Source organism: Lepisosteus platostomus, chromosome 1, assembly GCF_059453375.1.
Source record: "Lepisosteus platostomus isolate fLepPlt1 chromosome 1, fLepPlt1.hap1, whole genome shotgun sequence".
In the NCBI taxonomy this organism is placed as follows: domain Eukaryota; kingdom Metazoa; phylum Chordata; class Actinopteri; order Semionotiformes; family Lepisosteidae; genus Lepisosteus; species Lepisosteus platostomus.
The window spans coordinates 51,189,415-51,203,916 of NC_142611.1; the positions used below are offsets into that span (position 1 = coordinate 51,189,415).

A 14,502-nucleotide genomic window follows, 5' to 3' on the forward strand; every position below is an offset into this window, starting at 1 on the left:
AGTAAATTAAAGGAAACTTGTGCTGGTCAATTTTAAAGCGTGATTAGTATTCAGATAACCCAGGTACAGGATTTACCACTCCAATCATACCAAATGCACGAGGACGAAATGTTGCTTATTTTTATATAAACATTTGCATCACGTTACCTTTACAGCTGATTAAGAAACAACTACCCATATTTATAAATACGATGGTGAATTAATAATCTCATAAAATAGAACAAGACTTTTCAATGTTCTATTAAACTTGCAACACAAGTAAAAACGTACATTTTTACGCTTTATCTAGAACAAACCAAACGGTCTACGGAAATAACACTATTGGCCTAGAGGCGATCATGTGACAGTTGTATGCGTGTCCTGTAGTAGTCACGTGACAGGGGTGGGTGTACGGTAGTTAATGCCTGTGGAGGATTGTGCTGGAGTTTCTGGTGTATTGTTTTGTGTTTTTAGGTCTGAATCATGTCCCTGGAGGTGGAATCGGCGGAGTAAGTTACTTAAAATCTGACCTGTTTTTTGGGGGGAAATTAAGTCATTGTGATTTTAAGTTTAAAAATGTGTTTACACGGTAATCGTTACAGTGTTTGCAGTAAGGTTTTTAGGCCTAGCTAGACCGGTGCTTCAGAGGATACTGCATTGCTGGCAGTTTGTTTTAAATATCTTTGATTGAAAAGTGTATAATCACACTTAAGGTTCGTTCCTGTTGCCTAATTTGTAGTGTTAATCCAAAGGCGAAATGCAACAGCGCGCATTAACGTACTAGTGCATCTATGGCTGTAACTTTACAGTCACAAAACGTGTGCTTATTGTAGGTGGCTTTCCTTTGCTTGTTGAACTCCGACCTCCATGATAGCAGCTAAAATGTTGTCTATTTGACGGTTAACTGCAAAAACAGCTTGTTACAAACAAAAACACTCTTAACGGTATGATATTTTAATTATTCGATGTGTAGTTCTTTCAGCACATCGTATAAGTACAGTATGTACTCACATCAGGAATGACAGCGAAATCCTGTGCAAGTATTTATACGTTTGTAACTTGCGAATTGTAACTGCTAGGAATTCTAAGAGTACTTTTCATTTCTGTATTTGTAAAAGCTCCTTATGTGTTGTCTGAATAGGCTGCGTATTTTGAACGAAAAAATAATTAAGAAGCGAGGCAAAAAAACAAAACCTTAACTATTGCCATAAAATTTCTCACAAAGCATGGGTTCCAACTTAAACGAAATGTTGCAATAAGTCTGGTATTCCTAATTTTTTCGACAGTAATACTCTTTAAGTAGTACCTCTCCTTTATGATAATGGAGTCCTATGAAAGTGCTTTGCATTTCGAGTCTTCCATTTAAATTAGATTTTAGCATTTAAATTCCAGATGTGTAACCTCATTCCCCCTTTCTGCCTTATTAAAGCAATAGCAATATGGATCCAGACAATGTATCAATTTATAGAGTTAAGATACCATAAGGGTTAAGACTTGAAAGAGCCAAGTGTACTTTCACCTGTGCGGTTGGACTTAACCTATTGCTAGAGCCTTTCCTTACCAGCAGCCATATCACCCTGCAACTCACAACTGGCAACCCACTGAAGCTAAGCAGATGTGAGCCTGGTCAGTACCTGGATGGGAGACCTCCTGGGAAAAACTAAGGTTGCTGCTGGAGGAGGTGTTAGTGGGGCCCTGCGGCTCATGTGGGTCCTTATGCCCCAGTGTAGTGACGGGGACACTACACTGTAAACAGGCGCCGTCCTTCGGATGAGACGTAAAACCGAGGTCCTGACGCCCTTGGTCATTAAAAATCCAAGGGCGTTTCTCGAAAAGAGTAAGGGTGTACCCCGGCGTCCTGGCCAAATTTCCCATCGGCCTTTATCAATCATGGCCTCCTAACAATCCCCCTCTATGAATTGGCTTCATTACTCTGCTCTCCTCCCCACTGATAGCTGATGTGTGGTGAGCATTTGGGCGCACTATGGTGGATGCTGCACATTGGTGGTGGTGGAGGGGAGTCCCCATTACCTGTAAAGCGCTTTGAGTGGAGTGTCCAGAAAAGCGCTATATAAGTATATAATAATAATAATAAATAATAAAGAACAGTTGTGTTTGAAATTGTTCGTGTTTGAGTTTAAAGGGTAATTTGTGGCTTGGTTCATTCATATAATTTTGCCTTAGTATTGCCAGTTTCGGGCAAAAAGAAAAGACAATTGTGAAGTTGTCGTTACAATATACTTTTTTGATTAGTGTTAATTGTTCTATTAGTGTTTTCATTAACTGGGCGTTGAATGGCTTTTCAGCGTGATCCGCCTGATAATGCAGTATCTGAAGGAGAACAATCTTCACCGGACCCTGGCCACACTGCAAGAGGAGACCACGGTGTCACTCAATACAGTGGACAGCATTGAGAGCTTTGTGGCTGACATAAACAGTGGTCACTGGGACACTGTTTTACAGGCCATTCAGTCTCTTAAGCTGCCAGACAAGACACTTATTGATCTCTATGAGCAGGTACGTTTTTGCAGGTTGATGTATTTCTTAATTTCTTTTGTTTACATGTTTTCTTGTGTCGTTTTATTTTTCAGTCAAGTTTACCATTAACTATTAACTATAAAGACATCCAAAAAGAGCAAGATAGGAAACAGGCCTGTGTGAGGAAAAACAAAACAGAGACACCTTCTTAACATCATTTAACCTGTCACTCTAGAAATGCTGTTAGAAACTACTTCGTCTCACAAAGAGTAGTTCTTCAGCTGTCTGATTCCCAACTACTCTGGCCCTAAACACTCGACACATTTAAAAAGGGCAGTCCCCACTCCTGAAATAAGAGGAGGTCTGTAACACTGACGGTACAAACACAGTATTCACATTCACACCTGAACCGGATCAAAGAAGACAAAGCAAGTAACAAATTCTACTTATATTCATACAAGGCATGTGTGTGATATTGGAGGTTTTTTTTTATTGGGAATTGGTCTGTGTGAAAACTGTGTGAATTTTGCAGTGTTTGATGCTAATAAAGTCCCTTCTCCCTTATCTTGTTCTCTGTGTGGGAGTGAGCCAGGAGCCCACCTCATTACCCTGCCCTGTCATGAGGGGCTGCGGTGCCTCTCTGTCCTGTACCCAGGTTGCTTGTATGCTTGGAAGAATGGACTTTCTTTCCTTATCCTGAGTATATGAATAGCAGAATGTTATGAGTTTTTCATGACGCACAGTTTGCACTCACAACTGTGAAACCTTTTAAGACTTTCTAAAGCCAGTACAGTCCAATAACACCGACGGGTAGTGTGTTGCAAGTTAACCTCTAGATGAACCTCTTCCAACCCTGGGTCTTGCCGCTAACAGGTGGTGTTGGAGCTCATCGAGCTGCGAGAGCTGGGAGCGGCCAGATCCCTGCTGAGGCAAACGGACCCCATGATCATGCTGAAGCAGACCCAGCCAGAGCGGTACATCCACCTGGAGAACCTGCTGGCGAGGTCCTACTTCGACCCTCGAGAGGTGAGGAGCTGGGGTCGCTCTCAGGAAGTGGAAATCAATCCTGAATTTGACCCTGCGGTCGTCGGTAACAGCAAGTGCTGAAATACGCGCAGGCCGCCGTGGGCCCAGCCTTTTCAAAGAGAACCCAGCCCGCCAGCTGACTCTGAACGGGGCAAAGTGAGAATTCTTGGCCTGAACGTCGCCAGGCAAGGTTCATGTTTGGAGCCAGGGTGAACAGATTTTGCGAGATTCAAGCTGTTGGTGTGTCTTGAGGAACACATCCTTGTGAGGTAAACGGCCGATCAGACTGTCTCACTCTGCCTCCGTCCGCTCAGGCCTACCCCGACGGCAGCAGCAAGGAGAAGCGGCGAGTGGCTATTGCCCAGGCGCTGGCCGGTGAGGTCAGCGTGGTCCCTCCCTCTCGTCTCATGGCTTTGCTGGCACAGGTGAGTGTGGTCTCTGATGCAGCGACTCCTCTGAGCTCATTAGGATCTGTCAACTCTTACACAGATTAGCCCACTGTGATGTAGTATCAGGGAGGTGGGGGGATATGTTCATAACAGCAGCCGCTCTGTGCCTGTTGATTTTTTTTTCCAATCATATTAGCTTGGCCTCTTCAACGGAAGTGAAGTAGAACCTACTGTTCCAAGGCAAAGGAGGAGCACACCTGTCTTAGCTTAGCAGGCTGGCCGGATTGTTAAGTGCTAAATCCTATCTAACTGATGGAAATAGTTTATTCTCTGGTCTTAAAAATAGTTAGTAGGCCTAAATGCGTAAGGGTTCCATGCTGTGTTTCAGGTCTTGAATTATGATTATAATAATTTATGATTTATAATAATAATAATAATTGCTTACACTTATATAGCGCTTTTCTGGACACTCCACTCAAAGCGCTTTACAGGTAATGGGGACTCCCCTCCACCACCACCAATGTGCAGCATCCACCATTGCAGAGTAATGTAGCCAATTCATAGATGGGGATTATTAGGAGGCCATGATTGGTAAGGACCAATGGGAAATTTGGCCATTTCTTTTCGAGAAACGCCCTGGGATTTTTAATGACCACAGAGAGTCAGGACCTCGGTTTTACGTCTCATCCGAAGGACGGCGCCTGTTTACAGTATAGTGTCCCCGTCACTATACTGGGGCATTAGGACCCACACAGACTGCAGGGTGAGCGCCCCCTGCTGGCCCCACTAACACCTCTTCCAGCAGCAACCTTAGTTTTTCCCAGGAGGTCTCCCATCCAGGTACTGACCAGGCTCACACCTGCTTAGCTTCAGTGGGTTGCCAGTTGTGAGTTGCAGGGTGATATGGCTGCTTATTTATGGCACGTTAGCACCTTTATGTTGTGAGATTTTGTCAATATTTAATTTTTTTCTTCAGTCTTAAATTGGCAGGATTTTAAATCCTAGTGGTGCAAAGCCTTCCTAAAACCATTCTTAAAAAGCTCCAGGAAAACGTGAGCATGACTGATCCTTGTAACTTTGTTGGTGAAACCCTTTCACTCACAGTCCCTGAAGTGGCAGCAACACCAGGGCTTGCTGCCCCCAGGCATGACCATCGACTTGTTCAGAGGCAAAGCCGCAGTGAAGGACGTGGAGGAGGAGAAGTTTCCCACGCAGCTCAGCAGGCACATCAAGGTATGCTCGGTAGCTCCGCTGCGTTTCGTCTTGCCGCGGTCATTGGGGGTGGCTCATTTCTGGCCAAATTATAGGTACTCCCCAACTTCAGTAAGGGTAAAATTCTCCTATAGCCTTTAAAAAGCTGAAATTCACGCAAGATGGAATGCACTCTTCTACGGTGCACGTGCACAACAATTATTATGACAGCCCTGCAATACAAAATTACACTTTATTATTGCACTATACAGTAGCTTAATAATGAAATTGTTCTTTTGCAAGGTGATTGTATGGTGCTTTTTTTGTAGCACCGGCACTTGGTGTCCCCCAGGGCTCAATACTGGGCCCCTTGCTCTTCAGCATTTACATGTTCCCACTTAGTCAGCTTTTAAGATCACATAGCCTCAGCTTTCATTTTTACGCTGACGATACTCAAATATACATCCATACCAAACCTGACACTGATGTGGCTGTGTCTATTCTATCTAATTGCATCTTTGACATAAAAATTTGGATGACTCAAAACTTCCTTCATCTTAACTGCGACAAGACTGAAGTCATGCTTATTGGTACCCCCCATCAACTTCGTAAAGCCAGTCCTGTAACCCTATCTGTAGATGGCTCTGTACTTGAGCTTCAATCAAAATTGAAAAACCTTGGGGTTATATTCGATTCTGGCTTAACATTTTACCCACATGTGCAGCATACTGTCAAAACATCTTTTTTTCACCTTGGAAATATCGCAAGACTACGGCCTATGCTATCATTAACTGTGGCTGAAAAGCTGATCAAAATATTTGTATTCTCTCGAATTGACTACTGCAATGCTCTACTCGCTGGGGTATCTAAATCTACTCCGAACAAACTGCAGTATGTCCAAAATTCAGCAGCCAGAATCCTGACCAGGTCTAGTGCAAGTGTTCACATTACTTCTATCCTGGAGTCCTTGTACTGGCTTCCAGTCAAATTCCGCGTAGACTTTAAAATCCTCATGCTCACCTATAAGGCTCTACATGGCTTGGCACCTCAATACCTGTCTGAACTATTATCACCCTACTCCCCACCTCGCAACCTCCGCTCTTCAAATTCTGCTCTCCTTACTGTCCCCCAAGCCCGTCTACGTTGTATGGGTGACAGGGCCTTCTCCTGTTATGCCCCCAAGCTCTGGAACTCTTTGCCCAAGGATATCAGAGAGTCACCTTCTCTAAACTCCTTCAGTTCCAGACTCAAAACCTTCTTCTTTAGAAGAGCCTTTACTTAACTGGTTCCATTCTTCACCCCTCTGCTCTTCTTAGTACCACCTTCCACGGTCTCCTCTGTTGTTATTGTTGTAATTGTAATTGTGTCTTATCTTTTGAATTCTTCTTATTTATTGTTGTATTCTTCTTATTTTTTGTTATCGTCATCCTGTAAAGTGCTTAGAGAAGCCACCTTTAAAGGTGCTATATAAAATAAAGTTTTTTATTATTATTATTATTATTATTATTATTATTATTATTTGTATATCACTAGAACACTTTTCAGCCAGTACTGAAAGGGTAGCATTGCAAACACACAGCAGACGGTCTTCCACACAACACACATGTAATTGCAGATACTCACATAAGGCAGTGCTGAACAAGACTGAGGCTGTACCTTTAGAATAATGGGAATTTTTTTAAGGTTTCACATAGTTGTCCTTTGTTTCTGAGCCAGTAAATATGGCCAAAGATTCAAACGGTATAAAAACAGGTAAGAATTGATCATTCAGGCTAAACTAATTCTTTATAAGTTCTGTTAGCTCTCTTAGAACATAAATATTAAATAGTGACCAGAGCCATTGTCATTGAGGTCATTAAGACAGCTTCAAGTCAGCAATAGGACATCAAACATACGGAGGGAACTAAGGGGAAAGAGCAAAGGACAGAGTGAGGAAGAGTCACAGAGTAAGACTGAAGGAGAGAGAGGACCTTTGTTCCACAGACTGTGTAACTGGAGCCCTGAAACAGTACTGGACTCGGGTTTAGTCCTGATTAGGATCCATGTTAATTGGGACACAGGTTCACTTCTTGTCTTCATGGTTTTTATCAGTTACAGGGAGAATTCTATGTTTCACAGCATTGGAAATATCTGTACATAGCTACAACGTCTGTGTGTGGTGTATTTTGTGGTGCATATCTGCATTATTATGTTTGCCACCTTTTTGTGAGTCTTTTATCAAACTGTACTGAAGAAAAACAAAATCAGGTGCTGTCACACTCGTTTTTTTTCCTTACCCTTATTCATAACGGCATCCATTATGACATTGTTTTGTAGTGTTACAATGCAATTGTAATATACTGTGGCACGTGCTAATTTTAGCATGTTTTTCAGGAATTGTAATCGTTATTATAAATGTATACATTATGCAGGCAGTGTTGTATATACATATACTTTGATGTAACATATAGTTTCTTCCATCTGTTTTCACTGTCTTTTTGTAATCTTTCTTGGCTGACTGCCAGTCCAATCTCCATAACTATTCACAAAAGCATTTTAGTCCGAGTCCTGGAAAATAGAATGAACCAATTAACCACAAACCAAGAAATGCTTGTTTTTATTTTATCTGTAACAGTTTGGACAGAAGTCCCATGTTGAATGTGCACGCTTCTCTCCAGACGGGCAGTATCTGGTCACTGGTTCAGTGGATGGATTCATTGAGGTGTGGAATTTCACTACTGGCAAAATCCGAAAGGTAGGTTGATGTTAGCCAAGCTGCATAAAAGGTTTTTAGATCTTATGTTAATCTCGCTGAAATTCAATGTAAAGTTACGTGGCTTCTTGAGATTTTGAAATCAGTCCTGGTAAAACGTAAATGTAGGCTAAACCCAAAACTATGACTTTAAGTCCTCAGTAGTATCCTATACTTTTATAACCAGTGAAACACTTTCAGGAATGCACACAGAGGTGTCATATAGTGAATTGTTGCTGTTCTTAAATCAAGCAAGATAGTAGCTGTGTCAGTGTGCAGTACTGAAGCCTTGTTCCTAATCTCTGCCCTGTTCTAGCAGATAAGATCTGTTGCAGACGAGAGGAGACCTATGCCCCATCTTGCTCGTTTGGTAGTTTAGTAGCTAAGTAACGGTGTGGTATCAAGGGACATTTCTCATCTTTTCTTTAGGATCTGAAGTACCAGGCCCAGGACAACTTCATGATGATGGACGACGCTGTGTTGTGTATGTGTTTCAGCCGGGACACTGAGATGTTGGCCACAGGCTCCCAGGATGGAAGGATAAAGGTGAAGCTGAGAATTTTCTTTTCCCCAGTCGTACGAACTCTAAGCTGCATGTAGTGTATTGTGAGTTTATAGATTTGGAGCCTCATGTATAATGACCATTTCAACCAAACTTGTAATCCTTCTGAATATGTTCTGGGCCTGTGATTGTATGTTGTCAGTTTTTAACACTGACCAGCGTACAAAAGAATTTGGGAATTGTGTATCAAACCTGTACAGGTAACCTCTGTATTTAGTGCTACATAAGGTTTTGAAATCGTCCCATCAATGGGTGTTTATTCTGCATCCAATGTGAGGATTAGTGGTTAGTGCTCTGGACGTCAGCCTAGAGGTTTGTGGGGTCAATCCTGAGTGGGACACTGTTTTTGAATTCTTGACTGAAGTACCTTGCTCAGATTTTTCCACTTAATGACTTGCTGTATAAATGAATTCTCTCTGTGGGTCACTGTTTATTGTTTGTTTTTTCGCTTTAATTGATTGACCTAGTTTATATAAAAGAATCCATTCAAAAAGGTCATCTGATTTGGCAAGTTCTTTACCAAATACTAGTGGGTCAAATTGAAGGTAGTAATTGTCTTGAGTCTCCTAAGTACTTTTATGCTTTTATAACAGCTCATAAGTGTGTTAAAGCTGCAGTGACCAGTGAAATGTGTGAATAAATGTGGCTCTATATTAAAATAATTAGGGGTGCCAATGGCTTCACATCATAATTTATTGTGTATTTTATATTTTATGATAATTTAAACCTAATACCACAGTAATGTTTCCAATGCAGGAAAAGTGCAGTCAATTAAAGGTAGCTGCAAGTGCAAGAACTGTCAAAGATGAGATGAGATAAAGCTATTCTAAAGAATCTGATCAGAATGTTTTTTGCAAGCTTTGTCATCTTGATCTTGACTCTGTAATCAGCATTTTCAGAGATGGACGTGCACTTCTTCTTGAATTGATCACCTGTTTCAGTAAGGATGATTCCTCCAACTCCATTTCCTCCTGAATCTCAGGTGTGGAAGATCCAGAGCGGCCAGTGTCTGAGGAGGTTTGAGAGGGCTCACAGCAAAGGAGTCACTTGTCTGAGCTTCTGTAAAGACAGCAGCCAGCTCCTCAGTGCCTCTTTTGATCAGACCATCAGGTATAACCACAGCTGCTTCTACCCCTCTACCAATACATGTTTTGCATATTCTATTCTCCTGAACATAACATTTCCGTTTTTCTTCTCATAAAGTCATCTTGACAGTAGGAGTCTAGTAGTGAATGTTTTATGAACTTGCACACATGTGCCTGATCTCCTATAGATTCCACTTGAGTCCTCTGGTTCATGTTTCGCTGTAAATTCTTACAAGATCTTACAAAATGAAAAATGACTGTATCTGCTTCTTAAAAATTAGTATTAACAAAAATGTGCATCTTGACTTATCCCAAACTAAACCTTTTGTTTGTAGACCTCGGAGCTCAAAAAAGCATTCGTTTTTTAGTCTCGCGTTGAGCTTGAGATGCTGCTTTTGTGAAGGACAAAGCTTTTTTTAAAAAAAAAATGGCATGCAATGTGTGTTTTTCAGAGTCCATGGGCTGAAGTCTGGCAAGACTCTGAAGGAGTTCCGGGGTCATTCGTCGTTCGTGAACGAAGCCACTTTCACACAGGATGGACATCACGTAATCAGCGCTTCTTCTGATGGCACAGTTAAGGTAGAGTCACTAGTAGTTTGTCATTTCCCTGGGGCAAAGTAAGGGCTGTGTTCTGGGGGGGATCTTTAGACCAGGTATAGTCTAGAGTTTGAAGAGCTAGACCCTTATTACCCTTCAGTGAAATGCTGAAACTATACATCTCTTTTGTTCTTTAGTTGGTATATAATCGCATGCATTAAGTTGAGGTTGATTTGAAGGTTAAAGGTGGTTTGCAAAGCTTGTGTCATGATGGGCTAAGCTCCAAGAGCTTTTCTGTCAACGAGCAGTGACTCCCATCTCAGACATGGCAGATGTCTCAGACTCTGCAAATCGGTCAGGAGTCGCTGGCTTCACAGAAGCATCTCTACTTTCTTCCTGCCTGCCTTTCCTGTTTGATGTTAGCTCAAACAGCAAAAAATGTGGAAACTTAGGTGAATGTTTTTGCAGGGCCACTGTAAACTTTCTCCTACTCATTCAATACTGATGTGAGGGCGAATCGCTTTTCTTACGGTTCAATTTCATAACAACAAGTACATTAAACAAGTTGCTGTAACTAATGCTTTTCTTGTATAAGAGCTCCAAAATGCTCATTAGAACAATAAAATGATTGTTTTAAAAATAGCTTTTAATGTGTTCAGGCTGTAGAGAATGTCCAGTTAATTTTGCTTCCAGACTTGGTATATTATTGCAATATTTTGGCAGGAATTCTTACCCCGAGTTTCCCTATACGCAAGAGCAGGCAGAACTTTGGGATAGATGACAGAGGATATCATTTCAGAAACTGAGTGAAATCCAGTTCTTTTTTGCTGAGCATTGTCAGCCTATTTCTAACATTAGTTCTCATCCTCAGGTCTGGAACATGAAGACCACAGAGTGTGTCAATACTTTCAAGTCACTGGGCACTACAGCTGGCACTGACATCACTGTTAACAACGTCATCTTGCTGCCAAAGAACCCTGAACACTTTGTGGTGTGCAACAGGTCCAACACAGTGGTCATCATGAACATGCAGGGCCAGGTGAGACAGCACAATATCCAGGAGAAAAGTAGAAGGAAACTTCAAATTCCTTCCTTAAAATGATTATATTTAATTTCATAGATGCTGGTCTTGTTTTACAAATTGATGAATATGGTCCTTTTTTATTTATGAATTTCACACAGAGGTGTACTTTATGGCTCATGGGCAGACATGGAACAGGGGTATTCCAATACTGGGGTGGGACAGCAGGAGTAGAGGGAAATGAGTAACCTTCAGATACTGACAGAATGAGTTGGGTAATTAGTGTCTTATGTGATAAACTCCCTACATATTACAGGTGGTCCCTGTTAAATGTTGCGATTGATAGCGAAACGATGTATGAAGGGAAATTGTTCCCTATAAGAACAACATGGAGGGTTTTGGACTGTAAGAGTGCAAGTTTTGCTAATGTGACTTAAAGTTACAGGTCTTTTAATTAATTATGATGGGTGTGTGTTCCACTTGTAACCACATACAGTGCAGAGGGCCCTGTTGTAAGTCCAGGTTACATTCCTAAATAATGCAACCTAAGGGGAAATGGTTTTGGAGAATTAATATCCGTAAGGAGTAATTAGTCTTGAGGTATGTTCCCAACTAACTTCAGACGTGGGTATATACAATTAATGTACTTGTAACCCTTAAAAAAACACAAGTAGATAGCATCACCAGCTCCCTTAGAATAGTTGTCTCATTGAAAACACCCATTTTGCTGCTTCATTGCAGATTTGTCCATCCATTCATAATGTTAGCGATCAAACCTTGATTCTTTGGTTAGTTCAGCGACTTACTGTGTGGGGGTAAGAACTCTAACTTAATGTTAGGGTGTACTGATTCATAATGTAACCCCCCAAGTGTTAACAGCTTTCTCTACAAGAAAAACATTTTAAGTGAGATTGCGCTCTTTGCAATTTTTTTTTTCATTTCCTGACCAAAATAATGCACACACCACCAACCGTGCCTGCTTTTGGTACCTTGAAAAACTACACAAGAGTGGGAATTTAAGCTCGTCGATTCATAAACAACTTAAATGGGAAACGATGTAAAGCATGGTCACTTGTAGCGTCTCGGCAAGGCATTTTCCAGTGACGTGGGCTGTTCCTTTCTCCCAGATTGTAAGGAGCTTCAGCTCTGGTAAGAGGGAAGGTGGTGACTTTGTGTGCTGCACGCTGTCGCCTCGTGGAGAGTGGATCTACTGTGTGGGAGAGGACTTCGTGCTGTACTGCTTCAGCACTGTCACTGGGAAGCTGGAGAGAACTCTGACGGTAAGCGCCCCCCCTCTGCTGCCTGCGTCACGCGGAAAATGCTGTCTGTGTTGACATCAGCTGCACTGCAGTATACTTGGAAGCCAGAGGATAAAAGAGACCTCATCAGCACAGCATAGAGCAGTCACTCCAGCTACAGTTCTGCTTAGCCCTAATAAGCACAGTTTAACTTCATATGATTGGTGTTGAGCTCAGCGCTTAATGTTTTAAATGTTCTATACGTGATACTGAAATGTGACTATTGGGAAAGTACCACCGCAGTTCCAATCTGAGTTCATTTAATTACTGCTCGGAAACCAACTTCAGCCTTTCTGGTGGTGCCAAAAGAATTTGTCATTATCATTTGTTTGTAGTGGAGTAAAAATGGTAAGGCTTGTGAAAACTAAAGAAATGGTCTTTTAGATGCTGTAGTGCTCAAGGCAGTGGTCATCATTCAGTCTGTGTGTATTGGCAGGTCCACGAGAAGGATGTCATTGGCATTGCGCACCACCCTCATCAGAACCTTATTGGCACATACAGTGAAGATGGGCTGCTGAAACTCTGGAAACCTTAGCTGGGCTCTTTCTCTGACTAGTGGCGGGTGGGGGGCTCTGCTTTATATTTTCATCTTTTTCTGTTTTTGTAGGATAAGATCTGGTTAGATGTTCTTCTGTTCCCACATAGGAGATGCATGACTATTTTATAACAGATATCAAAGGATGCATACAATCTCTTTGATTTTCAGTTTTTTTTACAAACCACCCATGTGTCCATTTCTCGCAAACTGATGGGGTAATGTTCCTCTTTTTGTTGTAATATATGAGCCGAAGTGCATGACTTTTTACAAGATAAAAATGACAGGATGTCTCAGTGGTTTCTTAGACTCTGTAACTCATTTCTCTGCCCATTCCAGAAATTCAGTTTTATTGATTCTTGCTTTAGTGTTGTAATGTGTGAAGCCTTTAAAGTTAACTTAAATTACCAACATTGTCATGCAATTAAAATCTGACCAGACGTATTTTAATGTTTTCAGAATGTGATTATTTTTCTCCTGCTCACAAACTACATTGCTGATAGATGTGTTTATTACTTCAGATTTACTTTAGTATACATTTCCGGAACACATGATATAGAACATTCAAGGTTTAAAGAGCTGTTTAAGAGGCAGAATTAATTTTCTGATTGCCAAATGCTCAAGCTCTTAAAGCATCAGGAAGTGTGGAGAATTACTTCAGTCAACCATGGTTTTGTTTTTCTAATGAGGACTGTGAGAAAGTTTAGTTGTGTAAGGCCTTATCTATTATGACTTAAAACATGGAATTATGTTGGTACAGTTTTAGGTACTTTCAGATAATATGTACATTAGAAACCATTCATGTTTGTTGAATGTTCAATTTCTGGTACTTGACAAAATAACCTGAGTCTGAAATCTTTGTGTCTGAACAAGTGGTGCAAGTGGAACAAGTATCCTTCCTATTTCAAGGGAAGGATACTATTTCTCTATTCCTCTTTTACCAATATGCCCTTTCCTCAGCTCACTACTTGGTTTCCTGTTGGACAAGGAACGGTCCAGTTACTGTAAAACATTAAGCTGAGAAGGTGCTCTGGTATTTTTTTGTACTTAAAAGCTATTTGAGCAGTTCTAGGGAAAGTGGCTTATTTGTGGAACAGCAGTGGAATATAGCATATTAATCAGTGCATTTTCAGCAGAAGCTAAAACCAGTCATTAAAGCTCTTCCTCCTCTTCCAATTTCATCTGAGTAACACAAAGCAGGGAAATGCCCATGGATGCCTACCAACAGTTAGAAAAGGAATTAGAGGCTGAAGGTGACTTCTTTAAGCCACAACTTCAGAGCAGTGGATTGTCATCCAAATATTCTGTTCACAGAGCTGGTCAGGTGAATTGTTCCTAGAAACCCTAGGTGCATCATTCTGCAATTAACAAAGTAATTGTGATACCTCAGTAAACAGTTCTTTATGGCAATATGAGGGACAGCTTTTGAAATGTGTATGTATCTATCAAGAAATATTTGTATTGAAGTTTGATCTATGGTAGTCAGTATCAACTGTTCAACTTGTACACCATGAGCTATAGTCCACAAAAAAAACTGAATTACTATATACACCCCATTCCTTCTCTGTGGATGAGGCAATGAGTGGCCTTATTTCACCACAGATGTCAGAAGTGTCAGCCAATTTACATGGGCATTAATATTTTCACTATGTAAAAGACCAGACATGGAA

The 14,502-nt window shown here is 41.2% G+C and overlaps 1 protein-coding gene across 1 annotated transcript; it reads left to right on the plus strand.

The window, feature by feature from the left end:
- Positions 1-336: 336 nt before the first annotated feature.
- On the plus strand, positions 337-13,276 carry smu1a (SMU1 DNA replication regulator and spliceosomal factor a). Its single transcript, XM_088631481.1, has 12 exons — positions 337-488; positions 2,286-2,496; positions 3,331-3,483; positions 3,798-3,908; positions 4,977-5,105; positions 7,678-7,797; positions 8,224-8,340; positions 9,339-9,466; positions 9,894-10,020; positions 10,850-11,017; positions 12,127-12,279; positions 12,734-13,276. Exons 1-12 carry the CDS (start codon positions 463-465, stop codon positions 12,830-12,832), a joined length of 1,542 nt encoding a protein of 513 aa, XP_088487607.1. The 5' UTR covers positions 337-462; the 3' UTR covers positions 12,833-13,276.
- The last annotated feature ends 1,226 nt before the right edge of the window (positions 13,277-14,502 follow it).

What these genes read in the sequence shown, in the direction of transcription:
- smu1a (XM_088631481.1), top strand. Translation starts at nt 463, where the DNA reads ATGTCCCTGGAGGTGGAATCGGCGGA. An exon ending in TTATTGATCTCTATGAGCAG is followed by an intron (nt 2,497 to 3,330) that starts GTACGTTTTTGC and finishes TGCCGCTAACAG; the next exon opens with GTGGTGTTGGAGCTCATCGA. An exon ending in AGCTGGAGAGAACTCTGACG is followed by an intron (nt 12,280 to 12,733) that starts GTAAGCGCCCCC and finishes GTGTATTGGCAG; the next exon opens with GTCCACGAGAAGGATGTCAT.